Source organism: Trichechus manatus, unplaced genomic scaffold (genome assembly GCF_000243295.1).
Source record: "Trichechus manatus latirostris isolate Lorelei unplaced genomic scaffold, TriManLat1.0 scaffold00005, whole genome shotgun sequence".
Classification (NCBI taxonomy): domain Eukaryota; kingdom Metazoa; phylum Chordata; class Mammalia; order Sirenia; family Trichechidae; genus Trichechus; species Trichechus manatus.
Window position 1 is genome coordinate 26544476 of NW_004443941.1, and position 19580 is coordinate 26564055.

The window sequence follows — 19580 nt, forward strand, 5'->3', positions numbered from 1 at the left end:
GTAGAAAGAGAAAGAAAAAGATATACAGATGGAGATGGTGAGGGGAGAGAGAGGAAAAGAAGAAAGGAAGAGAGGGAGGGAGGATGCAGAACGAAAGAAAAATGCTGTTATATCCCACATCATGGAGGAGAAAGAGTGCTGATTTTAGATTAACATTAGTGAACTATCCTGGGTCTAACTTAACTTAAATTCTAATTTCAAGGTGCTGGGAAACAATGGCATTAATAGAACAGGTTTGTGTGAAGGAAGCAGATTCTCCAGTATTTGCTCTAGGTCTGCAAACAGCTGCTGAGCCTGGCCACTGAGAACGTGGGCGCCTCTTTCTTCTTGGTGTAAGACATTCCAAGCTGAAGTCTCTTCACCAAGGGCCCTCCACTCAAGAGGCTGGCCTGAGGATGCATGCTAGGATGTATACACCTCTCGCTGAAGAAGTCCAGCTGCAGTTTCTCAGATGCACTGCGCATTTTCACCCCTGCAGTTTCTAGCTCCCTGCTTTTAGACAAAGGGCTTTGTTTGCTCCTAGGTGAGACTTTATCATCCTGGTTTTTATTTTTTTATTTCCATCTCAGAAGTCACTGAAATACTCCCATATTTAATACCCTCAATTTACTTATTTTGTAAGTCAATCTCAAAAGGACATATATAGTATGAATTAACTAATATGAAACACTTAAAATAGGCAAATAGAGATCAGAGTTTAACAGAGGTTACCAGGGGCAGGAAGGCAGGAGAAACAGGGAAATCATTGTCTAGCTAGCATTAAGTTTTTGTTTATGGCAATGGAAAATATGGTAATGGATATTGGTGATGGGTGCACAACATGATTGATTTAATCGGTTTTGTTGAATTGTACAATGACAAATGTAGAACTGGCAAATATTGTGTTACCCATATTTTTACAACAATCGTTTTTTCTGGTCAAAAAAATTATTTATTTTACAAATAAATTATCTCCTCAAAAAATATTCTGATAATTCAATAAGCAGCTTTGGGCTCACTGATCAAAGACAATAAAAATGCAGACTATGAGACACTGTTTCCCCAAAATATTATCTTTCTCTGAAAGACAATTCACAGTAATGCACATCTTTATTGATAACTACAAAAGTTAACTCACTAACCAATTTTATACCAAGTGCACACTTTTTTTAAATTTTAGAATCTTCTCTAATGAAGACCCTGAAACTCTATAAATTATAAAACGTCTCATCTAGCACTCAAAAAGGCCTAACGAGAAAATGTTTTCTACCATTTTGGCTAGGTATTAATTCTAGTCAAATTAAGGCCATTCATGTAGTTCCCGCATAATAACTCAGTGTCATCTACATCACCTTCAAAAAGAGAAGCCCTTTATCTTTCATAGCTTAAGGGACAGCTCTCTAAAAATTAACAATGATTTTCTTCCCCCAAAGGTTACAAGATTGAATCTCCTAAGTGAATGTCTTAAATAGGGAAGGCAGTGATGTTTCCAACACAAGCATCCTGTTAGGATGACCACTACATCAGCCAGCCAGACCATGTATATGCAGCCCAGCAGCAATTTCCAAATGTATCCCAAAATGCTGTCAAGTAATTTCTTGCTTGCCTCCACCCCCACATCATAGTGGACAATGTTATTATGAATTCAGTAACATTTAAATGCATATGTATTTTTTAAAATCACAACAGCACCTAGGTGTCTTATTTATGCCATATATTCTATTGAAGCTAAACAAAGATCAAAATGACATTATTTGGTGTATTCATGGACTTCTAAAGCCGGCAGGTGAAGGTGTGGCCCTAGTGGGTGGTACATCTTTGTCTATTTCAGCTTCTAACCAACCAACCAACTAGTTGCTATCAAGTCAACTCCAATTCATAGTGACCCCACATGTGTTAAAGTAAAACTGTGCTCCATGGGGTTTTTAATGGCTAATTTTTTAGAATGCACAGATATTTCATAGTGTAGTTCCCTCATAAAAACTCAGTGTCATCTACCTCATCTTCAAAAAGAGAAGCCCTTTTTCTTCCATAGCTTAGAGGATAGCTCTCAAAAAATTAACAATGATTTTGTTTTGGAGTATAGACGAGCTTCTGAGCAAACAGGATGAGGAAATGAAAAAGGTGGGTTTGCATGAGCATTACAAACCTAGATTTCTTCTAAAAGGGAACTGAAGATTTTGGAAAGCCTCATTAAATCAGCTTCTTTCTAGAAAATGCTTGGGAGATTAGGCCCAGAGAATATTGTTGGAGTGACCAGCATACCCCTCGCTCTCCAACTTGGGCATGAGAAGAAGCAGAGCTGGAGATGTTGTGTGCACATACCACAAGGCTGCCCTGCCTGGCCAGAGCTCTCCAGTGGGATGGAGAAGTCAAGCTAATTTGGGTCCAAATCACTACTAGCTGCGTAACCTTGACCAAGTTAACTCATATACCTAAACTTCAGGTCCATTTTTATCAGCATAATTGGGGTAATAGGAGCATCCATATGGTGGGATTGTTGTGAAGACTGAATGAGATAATCCATGCAAAGTGCTTGGTAAAGGGCCTCACTGGAGAGGTGCTCGGTGAGAGCCAGCCTCCATTACTGTCATTCCTCACCCTGCCTGAAGGTGCTCTTTGGGTCTCCACCATCTAAGTCCTTAAAAGATTCAGGAGCTGTGGAATAGGAGTGTGTTACTGCTGCCATAATAAAAATACCACAAGTGAGTGGCTGTAAAGAACAGAATTTATTTTCTCACAGCTACAGAGTCTAGAAGTCTGAATTCAGGGTGTGGCCCTAGTGGGTGGTACATCTTTGTCTATTTCAGCTTCTAACCAACCAACCAACTAGTTGCTATCAAGTCAACTCCAATTCATAGTGACCCCACATGTGTTAGAATAAAACTGTGCTCCATGGGGTTTTTAATGGCTAATTTTTTAGAAGGACATTGCCAGCCATTTCTTCCAAGGCACCTCTGGATGGACTCAAACCTCCAGTCTTTCAGTTGCAGCCAAGCGCATTAATCATTTACACCACCCAGGGGCTCCATTTCTCCTTCTAGTAGTTGGCTATCCTTGGAGTTCCTGGGCTTATAGATGCATGTGCTGTATCTGTCTGTCTTCACATGGCGTCTTCTCCCTATGTGTGTCTTTTATGCTCTTTTAATAACTCAGAAGTGATTAGGGTTAGGACACACCCTACTCTGGCATGGCCTCATTAACATAACAAAAAATCCTATTTCCACACAGGATCAGATCCCCCATGTGTTGCAGAGTAGAGCTGCATTCCATAGGGTTTTTAAGGCCATGATCTTTCGGAAGCAGATTACCAAGTCTTTCTTCCAAGGCACCTCTTCCAAACCACCAAACTTTTGGTTAGTAGTTCAGACTTTAACTGTTTGCACCACCCAGGGACTCCCTCCACAGGTAAAGGGGCATACATATTCAATACATATTTGTGGGAACACAACTCATTCCATAACAAGAGATGAGAGGCTAATGGGGCAACAGACACAATGGCTGACTAGGTTAGACTGGAGGGGCAGGAGCCATGCTTTGGCACAGCAGTGGGGTGCCAAGGTCTTTTGCCCAAGGAGTTAGGCAGGTGGATGGAGGATGCTCATAGGAAGCTATGCGGGACCACACTATCCCCATTCCTTCCCAGGCTGCCCCTTGAAATGGGCTGGTTTGAAAAATCCAGACATTCCGAGGAGGAGTTTCAGATTGCTTGGAAACACTGACACTAAAAAGGCAAAGAAATTTTCAGGGCTCAGTCTAGCTTTGGAGCCCTGTGGTACAGTGGTTAAGAGATCAGGCTGCTAACCAAAAGGTCAACAGTTCAAATCCACCAGCTGCTCCTTGGAAACCTTATGGGCAGTTCTGCTCTGACCTATAAGGTCGCTATGAGTCGGAATAGACTCAATGGCAATGGGTTTTAGCCCAGCTTATGACTTATTCCACCCTTTCCAGCAGTATTTTTCAAACTGCCGTGGTAAAATCAGTGAGTCTGGAAACCAGTTTAGTGGGTCATGACCAGTAGTTTTTAAAAACTAGTAAAACAATTAACAATATCAGAGTGAATTGCAGATAAAACCCAAACAAACCCATTGCCATCGAGTCGATTCTGACTCATAGTGACCCTGTAGGACAGAGTAGAATGGTCCCATAGGATTTCAGATAATAAGGGTGAATATTTTTCATGAAACTTTTGTGTTAGTTAACTATAACTACACAGTTTGTGTATATAAAATGTAAAATACATGTTTTATTATGGATCAGAGTCAGAAGTTTGAGAAGCACTGCTCTGGAGAAAGTAGCTTCTCACTGACCTTAACTCTCCCTTCAGGGAGAAAAGTTTCCCTAAGAGGAATGAAAGGAGCTCTGGTGGTACAGTAGTTAAAGTGCTCAGCTACTAACTGAAAGGTCAGTGGTTCAAATCCACCAGCCACTCTGTGGGAGAAAGCTGTGACAGTCTGCTTCCGTGAAGATTACAGCCTTGGAAACCCTATGCAGAAGTTCTATCTGTCCTATAAGGTCACTCACTATGAGTCAAAATTCAACTCAACAGCAACAGGTTTGGTTTTCGGTTTTAAGTGGAATAAAATCCTGATAGTCAGAACAATGACCATGGCACAGAACTGTCAAGCAAAGACTGCCTAAGGCTGTCGATGTCGGGTATTTAGAATTCAAGAAAACTTGGCTGGGAGCCTGGAGGAATGTCATTGAAATGGTCAGGAGTTAAGAACTTAATACCCTGTCTGATGTTGTTCCCCAAATCCAGGTTCACACATAAACTGATTTAGATCACCATGTATCACTTAATTCAGAACAGGCATTTACTCTCAGTTGTTTGGGTTTCTCTGCTGTTCATTTTGGTGAATAATAAAATTAGATAACATATCTAAATATTAGATAACTAACAGTCATAACATTACCCTTCATGTGAAAGAAAGTATCTAACAACCTTTAAGTTTGTGTGCTGTGTTCTCACCTGGCGAGCAGCATAGCTTCCTGGGGATCCTGGATACCGCTCTATCAGCAACGGTTGTAAGTCATTTTGCCACATTTGAGAAATACTGGTGCCTTCTGCAACTTGCCGAAGAGACGATGAATTCAAAATGACTGGTTGGTGATAATTCTGAGGATTAAATAAAATTGTTTCAGACTATCATTTCATAACATGTTTAAGACTTATTCAGAGACATTTGCAATTTAAAGAATTTTGCTTTGAACCTCAAAATTACAGGATAACTTTTATGTCACATGAGGTAAGTTAAGCTACTTAACTTCAAAATAAGAGGTAAGGCCAAGACGGCGGAGTAGTCAGACGTTTCCTGTGGTCCCTCTTACAACAATGACCAGAAAAAACAAGTGAATTGATTAAATATGACAATCTAGGAGCCCTGAACATCAAAGGCAAAGTTGAGGAATCAGACTGAGTGGCAGGGCGAGGGAGAGAAGGTTCGGAAGCAGCAAGAAGTTGCCAGACCTGACCTGGTGGGAGCCGGCCCCCTTCAGAGGCAAGTGGTGGTGATCAGGAGGCATTTTCCACATTGAGAGAGACCCAGCAGCAGAGAGTCTACTCGGGTATCCAGAACCAGTGAAAAGCAGCACTCAGTCGGCAAAAGATAAGTTCTTGCATCTGACCTACTGTACAGATCAAACAACACATCCTTTGGGAAAAACCTCTCTCCCATTTACCTCCCCACTCCCCACTCTGCACCAGGTCCTGGGCTGGCTTCAGTACTGCCGAGTCCCCTGGGCCATAAATAGGACCTGTCACTTGCCCTGAGCCATTCTCCTGGCCTTGGAGAGGAAACAAATTAACAAACAGAAAAAATAATCTGCCAGATCACCTAAGCCAGGAACTCAGGGCAGGCACAGCTTCTTTGCTTAGGTGCAGGCGTAAGGTCCACGGACTTTGAATGGCTTTTACGCCTGCAAAAACTTGTGTGGGCCCATTTCAAAAGCATAGGCCCTCATTACCACAGTACACCAGGGTATATATACCTGAAGTCTAACTTCAACTGTTTCAGCTATATGGTGAAGTGGCAGGTTCCTGACATTTGACACTGCTCTGCCCATTAAGCAGAGTCCTTACCTATCCACATCAGGGGCCTGAGAACTGGTGGCTCACCCACACCACCTAGCCACCCATGATAGGGGTGCAGGAATAAGTGGTGCCCCCAGTCCTTACAACCAACAGCACTGGGTGCTCATAGTCTGGCTGCAAAACCCACCCACCTACATGCTCTAGGGAACAGGGACATGCTTTCCTCCCAGACACTCAGGGGCAGCCATCAGACCCCTGCCTTGCTCAGTGCATGACCCCCTACTGCAGCCAGATACCTGTGCCTACAGCAATCACCAATGCTGTCTAGGACTGTAGATGAGAGTCTGCACCACATACTTGGTGACCAACTACCTGGACACCTGAGCTGAATTCATGCAAGAATAGTAAACAGACTCCTGGGCTCACATACCTAGTAACAGATCTAACCACCTGGTGACAAGACATTAGAGCTTCAAAGGCGCCAATAATCAAACTAGCTCACACGAGCAGCCTATTTGTGCATATTAAAACAAAACAAAACAAGAAGCTACAAAACAGCAAGCAAACATAAAATAAATGTAATAACTTATTGATGGCTCAGAGACAAAAGTCAATATCAAATCACATAAAGAGGCGGACCATGACAGCTTCAGCAAGCTCTCAAAATAAAGAATCAAGTAATTTTCCAGAGGAAGAGAATTTCTTGGAATTACCAGAGGCAGAATACAAAAGATTAATATACAGAATTCTTCAAGATATCAGGAAGGAGATCATGCAAAACGCAGAACAAAATAAGGAACACACAGACAAAGCAATATAGGATCTTAAGAAGGTTATTCAAGAGTATAGTGACAAATTTAATAGGGTGCAAGAATCCATAGAGAGACAGCAATCAGAAATCCAGAAGATTAACAATAAAATTTCAGACTTAGACAACTCAATAGAAACCCATAAGAGCAGAATTGAGGCAACAGAAGTCAGAATTAGTGAGATTGAAGATAAAGCATTTGACACCAACTTATTTGAGGAAAAATCAGATAAAAGAATTTTAAAAAATGAAGAAACTCTAAGAATTATGTGGGACTCTATCAAGAGGAATAACATACAAAGTGATTGGAGTACCAGAACAGGGGGGATAAAAGAAAATACAGAGAGAATTGTTGAAGATTTGTCAGCAGAAAACTTCCCTGACGTCGTGAAAGATGAAAAGATATCTATCCAAGATGCTCATCAAACCCCACATAAGGTAGATCCCAAAACAAAGTCACCAAGACATGTTATAATCAAACTTGCCAAAAGCAAAGAAAAAGAGAGAATTTTAAGAGCGGCTAGGGATAAACGAAAAGTCATCTACATAGGGAGTCAGTACAACTAAGTTCGGACTACTCAGCAGAAACCATGCAGGTAAAAAGGTAGTGGCATGACATATATAAAGCTTTGAAGGAAAAAAATTGCCAGCCAAGAATTATATATCCAGCAAACCTGTCTCTCAAATATGATGGTGAAATTAGGGCATTTCCAGAAAAACAGAAGTTTAGGGAATTTGCAAAAATCAAACCAAAATTACAAGAAATACTAAAGGGAGTCCTCTGCTTAGAAAATCAATAACATCAGATAACAACCCAAGACTAGAACACAGGACAGAGAGCAACCAGATATCAACCCAGATAGCGAAGTCACAAAAATAAATCAAAGCTAAAAACACTGAAAATAGGGAAACAGAGATGTCGATATGTAAAAGATGACAACATTAAAACAAAAAACAGGGACTAAAAAATGTAGACGTAGATTTTTCATATGGAAAGGAAGTCAAGGCAATATAAAGAAATAAAAGACTGGTTTAAACTTAGAAAAATAGGGGTAAATCTTAAGGTAACCACAAAGGAAACTAACAATCCTACACATTAAAATTAGCCCCTTACAACAATAACACTGAATTAATCGTTTTGGTCATCTATTCTAAAATTATCAGAAGGGTTTTAAAATCAATAAACCTGAGAATTAATAGCTAACTTTCATTACGTGTGTCAACACTCTCCCCTTCTCAACCTTGGGTTCCCTATTACCAGCTTTCCTCTCCCCACCTGCCTTCTAGTCCTTTTCCCCTGGGCTGATGTGCCCCTTTAGTCTCGTTTTGTTTTATGGGGCTGTCTAATCTTTGGCTGAAGGGTGAACCTCAGGAGTGACTTCATTGCTGAGCTAAAAGGGTGTCTGGAGGCCAGACTCTTGGGGTTTCTCCAGTCTCTGTCAGACCAGTAAGTCTGGTCTCCATTTTTGTTTTGTTTGTTTTTGTTTTTTTTTTGTGAGTTAGAATTTTGTTGTACATTTTTATCCAGCTCTGTCTGGGACCCTCTATTGTGATCCCTGTCAGAGCAATTGATGGTGGTACCTGAGCACCATCTAGCTGTGCTGGACTCAGTCTGGTGGAGGCTGTGGTACTTGTGGTCCACTAGTCCTTTGGACTAATCTTTCCCTTGTGTCTTTGGTTTTCTTCATTCTCCCTTGCTCCAGATGGGGTGAGACCAGTGGAGTATCTTAGATGACTGCTCACAAGGTTTTAAGATCCCAGACACTATTCACCAAAGTAGAATGTAGAACATTTTCATTATAAACTATGTTATGCCAATTGAGCTGGCTGTTCCCCAAGACCATGGTCCCCACAGCCCTCAGCCCAGCAATTCGGTCCCTCAGGGAGTTTGGATGTGTCTATGGAGCTTCCATGACCTTGCCTTTAGTTTTCATTATTATTGCCTTTTATTATCAGCATCTTTATAAATCTGATCTTTATTTGTCTTTGGGGTTTGGAAACACTACATATAAACTTACAAATATATTTTAATGCACATATTAAACAAATACACAAATCATAAAAATGTACTCCAATGGTGAAGAAGAGTTGGACAACGTTGGCATTATGTCAGTTGATGTAATAACTACATTTGTGGAAGGTTCTGAATCATCTGGATTATCCCTGGGAGTGAGGATAGTGTTTCTAGTCAGAAAATTAGCAAGAGTTGTCTGTATGGTCCTATCTTTTTTTCTTCATACATTTCACAGTAACATCTCACTGCTTCCCGAATCTGCCTATCAACTTTAGCAAAGCAATCAACGTTTGGGTCCATGTTTTTAAGCAACTTAAGCTCCTGATTTAGTCTAGAAAAAAACTTCAGCTAATCTTGTCACTAAAACTTTTTGACAATTTCTCTCCTTCCTTCTTCCACATTATTTCTTTCTTCTTCATCATTTCTTTCCTCTTCAAAATCCATTAAGTCCTGATCTGTCAATTTCCCTTCTGTGTGATCCACATCGGCAATACCAAGTTCTAAATTCAGCACTCTTACTATATGAATGATTTTTCCACTAATCTCTTTCATTGTATTCCTCTAATCAAATGCTTGGAGTGTGTTCACATAACTCAGCAATTTTTTCCAAATCCCCTGCATACATTTTCCCATAACTTTCTCCCAGGAAGATGAAATGTTCCAGATACCCTGAAGAATATAATAATTCTTTTACAAATCACATAATGTACCTCCATCTGTTGCAGCTATTGCCCTAGCAAATGTAGTCTGTAGGTAGTCTGTCTTGAAAGTGGTGGCTGCACCTTGCTTCATAGGCTGAATCACAGCTGTCGTTTTATTGGGAGGTAGATACACCATTTTCACATCTTGATTTAGATGGTCTACATGGGGAGAATGTCCTGGGGCATTATCAAGTAGGAGCAGAATCTTGAAATGAATGCTCTTTTCAAGGCAATAGGCATGCACTTCTGGGGTGAAACCAGTTTTTGAACAACACAATCATCATCCAGGCCTTGAAGTTACTTCTATAGTAGACTAGCAGCTTGTTTTTATCAATTGTTTTTGAATGCTCAGGGGTTTTCAGAACGGTGAACAAGAAAAGGTTTTAATTTAAATCCAGCAGCATTTCCTCCAAGCAGTAGTGTGATTCTGTCTTTAAATGCCTTGAAACCAGTCATCGACTTCACACCTACATAGACGGTTGTAAGTGTGGTTGGTTCATCATAACTCAAATACGTGGTAAGTCGGGGACTACCTGTATAAGTTGCGTGACCTTGGGCAAGTCCCTTAACTTTTCACTCCCCCTAAAACACTATTTGATCTAGATCTGCAGTGTCCAATATGGTAGCCACCAGCTACATGTGGCTATTGAGCACTTGAAATGTGGCTACTCTGAATTGAAATGTGCTGTAAGTGCAATATACACACTGGATTTCAGAGACTCAGTAGGAAAAAAATAAAATATAATTTTTATAGTGACTACATGTTGATATAATTTTTGGATACACTGGGTAAAATAAAATATATTATTGAAATTAATTTCACCTATTGCTTTTTACATTTTTTATATAAACCTGTTGCTATCGAGTCAGTTTCAATTCATGGTGACCCTATGTGTTACAGAGTAGAACTTCCCTATAGGGTTTTCTTGGCTGTAATCTTAACAGAAGCAGATCGCCAGGCCTTTCTTCTGCAGTGCTACTGGGTGGGTTCAAACCTCCACACTTTATGTTAGTAAAAACCTGAAAACCCATTGCTGTCAAGTTGATTACAACCCCTAGCAACTCTGCAGGACAGAGCAGAATTGCTTCATAGGGTTTCAAGGTTGTAAGTCTTTACGGAAGCAGACTGCCACATCTGTCTCCCATGGTGCGGCTGGCGGGTTCAAACCACCAACCTTTCAATTAGCAGCCAAGCGCTTAGCCACTGCACCACCAGAGCTCCTTTAGGTTAGCAAACCGTTTGCTTCACCTTACATATGTGGTTCTCGTTATAGATTTCCGTTGGACAGTGCTAATTTAGACGATTGTTGCAGTTCCTTTCAGTCCGAGTTTGATAACTATAATCTGCTAACTAGTAAATTTTTTATCTTAAATTAAAATTATTTTAATATTCTATTAACGCTCACACTCTTACATACACACATATTAAACCCTGCTTCAAAGGCGAAATAAACATAACGTTGAAATTTGGATTTTGGATTTTACTTTACACATGCTGTATTCTGTTGAGACACTAGTGATGATGATGAATCATTCATTCATTACAGGTTTATCAGGCACTCAGTGATGCAGTGTTACTCCTCCCCAAAGGGAAGTGAGTGGTTGATCAGATGATTTCTTCTCTGAGGAAAGTGATAAGCGTTAAAGAATATTGAGTTCTGACATGTTGTGGGGTTGTTAACCATTGTCATTGGGCAATATGTGTACTAACTGTTTAATGAAAAGCTATTTGTTCTGTTAATCTTCATCTAAGGTACAAAAAAAAAAAGAATTTTCTATGTGAGATCAAACTGATAATAGCAACTCAAAAGGTTTGATGGGAAGCCTAGGGGGCAGTGAGTTGAAGATAACAGTGATGGAATAATTTGGAAAAGGATAGTGAGAATAGCAGCACAACTGGAAAAATGTAATTGATGTCACTGAATTGTACATGTAGAAACGTTTGAAATGGTGTAACTTTGGCTATGTATATTTTCACCAAAACAAAAAAGGTCCTCCAAGGTCAAGAAGGGAGAGTGTTGCCATGTCGTGGGGTTGTTAACCAATGTCATAAAACAATATGTGTACTGACTGTTTGATGAGAAACTATTTATTCTGTAAACCTTCACCTAAAGTACAATTAAAAATATATGTATATATATATTGAGTTCTTTGAAATGCAAAACAGAAATTGGGGGAGACTTGGCCATTTATCAGCACCAGTGTTATTTAATATTTTCGCTCCATGTAACTGATAAGAAACTATGGAATTGGAGTATACTTATTGCCTAATTATTTATGCTCATCTACACTTTGAGATGGTTCAGTTACTCTCCAGAATTATTATGCAAAGAGCATGGTTTGTGGGATCAGACAGATTCAGACGCCTCTCAGCTCAGCACTTCACACTTAGTAGCTTAACCTCATTAAGGCTCAATTTTCTCATCTGTAAACTGGAGATAATTATAATTAAATGAGCTAATACATATAAGTGCCACAGTAAACACTTAAGTGTTAGTTCTAGTCTCTTCTAGCAAATACTTTAAAAAAAAAACCTGTTGCCATCGAAACAATTCTGATTCATGGTGACCCAATGTGTGTCAGAGTAGAACTGTGCTCCATAGGGTTTTCAATGACTCATTTTTCAGACGTAGATTGCCAGGCCTTTCTTCCAAGGCACCTCTGGGTGAACTTGAACCTCCAGCCTTTCAGTTAGCAGCCAAGGACATTAACTGTTTGCACCACCCAGGGACTCCATCAAACACTAGCCCATTGCCATTTAGTAGATTCCAATGCAGAAAGACCCTACGTATTACACAGAGTAGAACTGCACCATAGGGTTATCTTGGCTGTAATTTTTTTGGAAGTAGATCATCAGGCCTTTCTTCCTCAGAGCTGCTAGGTAGGTTCAAACTGCCAACCTTTAAGTTAATAGTCCAGAGCAAACCTTTTGTTCTACCCAGGGACCTCATCATCCTATACTAACGGGGTATAGAATTTTACTGCTGCAAAGGCCACTTAGAGACGATCACATCCAACCTCCCTGATTTGTATCAGTGGAAATTGAAGTCTATAAAAACCAAATGATTTTCCCCAAGGTCATGGGAGAGATGCAGATGACTATGAAATATCCCTGGTCCGTGGACTCCCAATCTAGCACTAGTTCTACTCTGCCTCTGCCCCATTCAAGTACTTCCAATTTAGTTTTTTTTTTTCTTTTTACTTATTTTGTTGTTGTTTTTGAGAATATATAGCAAAACATACACCAATTCAACAGTCTCTACATGTACAATTCAGTAACACTGATTATATTCTTTGAGTTGTGCGATCATTCTCAGTCTCCTTTTCTGAGCTGTTCCTCCCCCATTAACGTAAACTCACTGCCCCCTAAAGTTCCCATCTAATCTTTCAAGTTGTTGTTGTCAGTTTGATCCCATACAGATAGCTGTTAAAAGAGCATAATGCTCAAGGCAGACATTTTTTACTAGTTAAGCTAAACTATTGTTTGGTTTTAAGAAGACTTCAGGGAATATTTTTGGTTTAAGCTTTAAAGACTATCTCAGGGCAACAGTTTCAGGGGTTCATTCAGCTTCCATGGCTCCAGAAAGTCTGGAGTCCATGAGAATTTAAAATTCTGTTCTGCATTTTCCCCTTTTTGATCAAGATTCCTCTATAAAATCCTTGATCAAAATATTCAGTTATGGTGGCTGGGCACCATTCAGTTCTTCTGGTCTCATGGCAAAGGTGGCAGTTGTTCATGGAGGCAATTAGCCACATATCCTCCTCCTATTCCTGACTCTCACTCTGTTGCTCCAGGCAAATAGAGACCCGATTGTTGTGCCTTGGATGGCTGCTTGCAAGCTTTTAAGACCCCAGGCACCAAGCAAGGAATTATGATGTAAGAGAGAAGCACTAACCATGTTATTAGGCCAATTAACTGGGATGTTGATGCTGTGCCCAAACATCTTAAGGTTTGTATTTGTTTACTGGTAATAGATTTTTAAATGTATTTTCTTAATAGTTGTGTCACTGCAGCCTTTAAACTCTTTTAAACTTGGATCTAGGATCTAAGTCCTCATGCTAACTCTCAAACAGCACTTTGGGAAGAAAGCTGAAGCCAAAAGACAAAACAATAGAAATATGAGAAAAGATACAAATCAATGAAAAATGTCAAAAGAGGTACGTGGTTAATTATTACTTAACCCAGCCTACAAGAGCCTGTCGGGTTTCTCCCAAGGCCTCGCGAGAAGACACATGCAGTGCCACTTGCTCCGGTTCACCATGCTTCAGTAATCCTGACATCCTTCCAGGCCCCAAAGCACTCTGAGGCTTTGCTCCCTGGCACCTGTGTCACCGTCTGTCTTGTTTCCCTTTCGTCTTCACCTAGCTAACTCTTGCTCACCTCAAGTTACAGCTTGGAGGTCACTTCCTCAGAAAACCTTTCCTGACTCCTTGGGCTAGGTTAACATGCTCAGTTGTTAGCCAAAAGGTTGCAGGTTCAAGTCCACCCAGAAGCACCTCAGAAAAAAGGCCTGGTGATCTAGTTTCAAAAAATTAGCCACTGACAGTGGGGACCATGGTCTCAGGGAACATCTAGCTCAATTGGCATGACACAGTTTATAAAGAAAATGTTCTACATTCTACCTTGGTGAGTAGCGTCTGGGGTCTTAAAAGCCTGTGAGCAGCCATCTAAGATACTCCACTGGTTTCACCCCTTCGGGAGCAAGGGAGAATGAAGAAAACAAGATACAAGGGAAAGATTAGTCCACAATACCGTGGACTAAAAGCCGTGGACCACAACTACCACAGCCTCCACCAGACTGAGTCCAGTACAACTAGATTGTGCCCAGCTACCACCACTGACTGCTCTGACCGGAATCACAACAGAAGGTCCCGGATAGAGCTGGAGAAAAATGTAGAACAAAATTCTAACTCACAAAAAAAGATAGACTTACTGGCCTGACAGAGGCTAAAGAAACCCCTTTTAGCTCAATAATGAAGTCACTCTTGAGGTTCACCCTTCAGCTAAAGACTAGACAGCCCCATAAAACAAAACGAGACTAATGGGGCACAACAGTCCAGGGACAAGGACTAGAAGGCAGGAGGGAACAGGAAAGCTGGTTTAGGGAACCCAAGGTCAAGAGGGGACAGTGTTGACATGTCATGGGGTTGTTAACCATTGTCGTAAAACAATATGCGTACTAACTGTTTAATGAGAAACCATTTGTTCTGTAAAACTTCATCTAGAGTACAATTTCTAAAAAATGAAAGAGAAAAAAAAATAGCCATTGAAAACCCTATGGAGCACAGTTCTACTCTGACACACATGGAGTGCCAGGAGTTGGAGTTGACTCAATGGCAATTGGTTTTTTATATAATCCCAAGCACATAGTTCTTTTCCTTCATTGTACACAAGTGTAATTAAGTGTATATTTGTTTAATGTCTGTATTTCAAACACAATGCAAGCTCCACGAGGGCAGAAACAACCTATCTTGCTTACCACTCTCCCCAGCACCATGCAGTGCCCAGCTCATACCGAGCACTCAGTAACAATTGGGTGAAACTAATCAAATAAGGAATCAACAGATGAATGACCTTTCTAAAACTATCTTCGTAAGGCTATGTTTACACAATGAATAAGGTAAAATGGGCATTTTTGCCACTATTAAGTATGAAACCAGCTAAATATACAAGCTATGTGCAAGGAGACAGTGAGTGCTGTGGTTCAGTGTCTGTGGGCTTTGTTCTTTTTAATAGTCAGTGCTTGTGATGGCTTAGAGTTGGGTGAGCCCAAGGCAGTCACTGTGACAATCAAGAACTGCTGTGTGGAAGGCTGCTGTACCACTAGCTCCTTTCCTACTTACTGTCCATTACTCTGTCCCAGGGCTCACCTGGGATCCTTCATGTCAACAGTGAAAGAAAATCAAGCTCACTTTTAAATGGGTGCTTTATAGAGGTTTGAAAGTTCTAAAGAGATTTAAGAGAAAAAATGGGAACAAAATAAATAAACTCCCAGCATCTCTAGCTGCAAACAGATAAGTGGATGAAACATAGTTGACAAATAGCATTAAATGCTTGTCAGGTGAATAAAAGCAAGTTCAGCAAACAGGCCCATAGATGCTTATGAACAATAGAGACTTGGCATATGTTGCTCCTAAACCTTCTGGACTCAACCATTTCATTAACATACTTCAGTAAAGAGCATTCTCTCTCCCGGCCTCTTAGGGAGTAAAGATGCCCCTGTGAAATCACAGACAGAAGCTTCCCCGTCAGTGAAGCCTGTGAGAAACAACTACACTCAGTGAATTACTTGAGCCCTTCAACTAATTAAAGACCTGTATGGAAAAACATTTGACTTTCCAACCTAAAGAGCACATATTTGATTTTTATGGCTCATTACTCTCAGAAATCAATACATATATCAAAAAAAAAAAAAAAACTATGTGGAGATGAGAGGACAGAGAAAGAGGAGAAAACTGGAATGAAAGTGTGGATCGTGCATGAGGAAATAGCTGAGGCACAAACAGTGTTGAGCCCAATGATAAATGCAAACCACACATTATTCTAGGTTTATTTTAGATAAAAGACACATAGACAATTTTGTATTGGTACAAGTATCCACAGAGTCCTTGGGTGGCATAAATGGTTAAGCATTCAACTTGACTACCAGCTGAAAGGCTAGTGGTTCGAACCCACCCAGAGGTGCCTCAGAAGACAGGCCTGGCAATCTACTTCCAAAAGGTCACAGCATTGAAAATCCTATGGAGCAGTTCAGTTCTGCACATGTGGAGCTGCCATGAGTCACAATCCACTCAACAGCAACCAACAACAGCAACACAGGTGTCCTCAGAGGAATGAGGCTCTGGTACAGCCTCTGCCTTGTCTTTTCATCCAGACAGAAAGGACAGATTCTGCTTGGGGTGGAGTGACAAGAATCTTTCAGCTGAAAAATGTGAACCAGATATCCTGAGCCATCTCTCCCTAGACGATTCACATGGTGCTGGGCCAAAGAAGTTCATAGTGACATAATTTGTAGAACTGGCCCAGCTTGCAGAAGGATTTGTGCTCTCAAACCACTGAATTAAAGGGAGATAATTCCAGAAGTGCAGCCACTTCAGTTCTAGTTTCCACCCCATATAAGCGTCTCTCAGACAGCACTCAAATGAACTCCTCTATCTACCTGTAAATTTAACTCAGCCAGCATTTACTGAACGCCTTCTGTGTGTCAGATGCCACTGACATTACAAATGAAGTTGCAGAAGAGTTAGGAACTGGAGAAGATAAAGTTATGTCTTTTTGAAATACAAGCAGCCCTCTACTTAAAGGCAGAGCAGTATGGGCTTTGAACACAACAATTTAGGGTCAAATCCAGCCCCTCACTTACTAGCTGTGATTAAGAAAAGATTCCTTATCTGAAAAATGGATGTCATAGTACTTACAACCAGGTGATAGGGGCTCAAAAATGGTTCATTTTGTCCTCACACTGCCAACACCCTGCCTAGCACTAACCTCCTTGTCCCTGCCTTGGGGTGTCCACTGGTGCTTCCATAAGGAGCTGGGGGATGGGGATAAGAATTCCTTCAACCTTCCAACCATAGAGAGGGATACCCTGAAGACTTTGAGAATACTTATGAGTCCAGAAGCAGAAGCATGTGGTATGCTGGGAAAAGCAGGAACCCTTTGCCAGAGTTGACCCTGGAGGAGACTCCTAGGTAAGTCCAACCCTTTTGTATGTGGTTACTCTGTTCAAAAAGTCTATCCTCCGTCCTTAATATGACTCAAATTTTTGTATTTCACTTTTGTTATAATAAAGGAAAATTCTATCAATTAAATACTTTGTGTCCCAGCTTTAAATAGAGAAAATGTGGACACAACCTAACTATCCTTTGAATAGTCAAACTGTGGGATCATAACGATTTTACAGTCATCAAATGAAGCTTTCAATTAATTTATTGGCTTAAGAAAATACTCATAATGTTGTATTAAGTAAAATAACAAAACATAAAATTGTATATGCAGCACAATTTCTAGTATGAAACAAATATTCATGTGTTTATTTAAAAATAAACAATTATACACAATGATAAAGAATAATGATGAACCTGTAAAACATCTCACAACATGGATGAATTTGGAGGACATTATGCTGAGAGAAATAGGTGAGTCACAAAAGGACAGACACTGTATGAAACCATGATTATCAATAGTCAAGAAAAGGTTTATACACAGAAAGAAACATTTTAGGATGGTTTCCAGGGATGGAAGGGGGAGGGAGGGAAAATCACTAACTAGAGAATAGACACGTGCTAACTTTGGTGAAGGTAAAAGGGGAAGTCAGCATGACATAAACAAGGCAAGGGAAGATACTGAGAGGTATCCAAGAATAAAAGGCAATGAAGGTAAATACTGTAACATACACAGTCCTGCAACATTAATAAAAAATAATAATTTATGAGTGGATACACAAGTAGATGTATATGCTGAATAGGTGTGGGAGTACACCTACGTGCATATATAGGTTTGGCTGTGGATATTTCTACATACATACCTGTATGTGCTGCATGTATATTCACATATATAATAGAGCACATAAGCTGCACAGTCATTGAAACTGCCTAGACATAATCAAACACCGCAAGGGACTCAGTTACTGAGCTTGAAGGCTAAGGACCATAGTCTTGGGGGACATCTAGGTCAATTGGCATAACATAGTTCAGAAAGAAAATGTTCTACATCCTACTTTGGTGAGTAGCATCTGCGGTCTTAAAAGCTTGCAAGTGGCCATCTAAAACACAACTGTTGGTCTCTTTCCATCTGGAGCAAAGAAGACTGAAGAAAACCAAAGACTCAAGGAAACAATTAGTCCAAAGGACTAATGGACCACAGGAACCACAGCTTCCACCAGCATGAGACCAGAAGAACTAGATGGTACCCAGCCACCACTACCAACTGCTCTGACCAGGATCACAATAGAAGGTCCTGGTTAGAGTAGGAAAAAAAAATGTAGAATAAAATTTAAATTTATAAAAAAGACCAGAATTACTGGTCTGAGACAGAATGGAGGAAGCCCCAAGACTATAGCTCTTAGACACCCATCTAACTTGGGACTGAGCCATTCCCAGAGATCACCTTTAAGCCAAATAATAGACAGGCCTATAAATAGACAATAACACACGTGAGGAAATAACTTATTTGCACAATCATTTGCATGATACCAAAAGAACAACATAAGCCCAAAAGCAAAGATGAGAAGGAAGGAAGTGGCAGGAAAACCAGATGAATGGAAACGGGGAACCAGAGTGATAATGTGGAGAGTGCCGACTCCTTGTAGGGACTGCAACCAATGTCATGGAACAATTTATGTATAGACTATTGAATGAGAAACTAATTTGCTCTATAAACCTTCATCTAAAGTACAATAAAAATACATAAATAATCTTATTAAACATTTACTATATGCCAGGCATGAATTAGTCCATTTAATCCTCATAAAAATCTATGAGATTGGTATAATTACTACCCAACTCTATAGCAACAAATATAAATATATACACACATGGATGTGTATGTGTATATATGTGTCATGGATTGAATTGTGTTCCCCAAAAATATCTGTCAACCAGGTTAGGTCATGATTCCCAGTATTGTATGATTGTGTAATCTGATGTGATTTCCTTACGTGTTGTAAACTCTATCATTATGATGAGGTTATACTGATGACATCTACAAAATTGGATACTGTCTTAAGCCAATCTCTTTTGAGAAATAAAAGAGAGAAGCGAGCAGAGACACATGGGAACCTCATACCACCAAAAAAGCTGTGCTGGGAGCAGAGCATGTTCTTGCTCTGAGTTGCTCCCAGAACAAGGGAAGACTGCTGACACAGACCTTCCTCCAGAGCCGACAGAGAAAGCTGATGCCTTGAACTTGGACTTGTAGCCTACTGGACTGTGACAGAATAAACTTCTCTTTGTTAAAGCCATCCCCTTGTGGTATTTCTGTTATAGCAGCACTAGATGACTAAGACAGTGTGTGTGTGTGTGTGTGTGTGTGTGTGTGTGTGT

General features: G+C 40.3%; 1 protein-coding gene across 1 annotated transcript in view; it reads right to left on the reverse strand.

Annotated features, from left to right (window-relative positions):
• QPCT (glutaminyl-peptide cyclotransferase) overlaps window positions 1–19580 on the reverse strand; it is a 57165-nt gene that overhangs the window by 23421 nt on the left and 14164 nt on the right. Inside the window, exon 2 of the mRNA XM_004369553.2 lies at window positions 4952–5098. Coding sequence (XP_004369610.1) covers window positions 4952–5098 — 147 coding nt within the window. The remainder of the gene's footprint in view (window positions 1–4951; window positions 5099–19580) is intronic.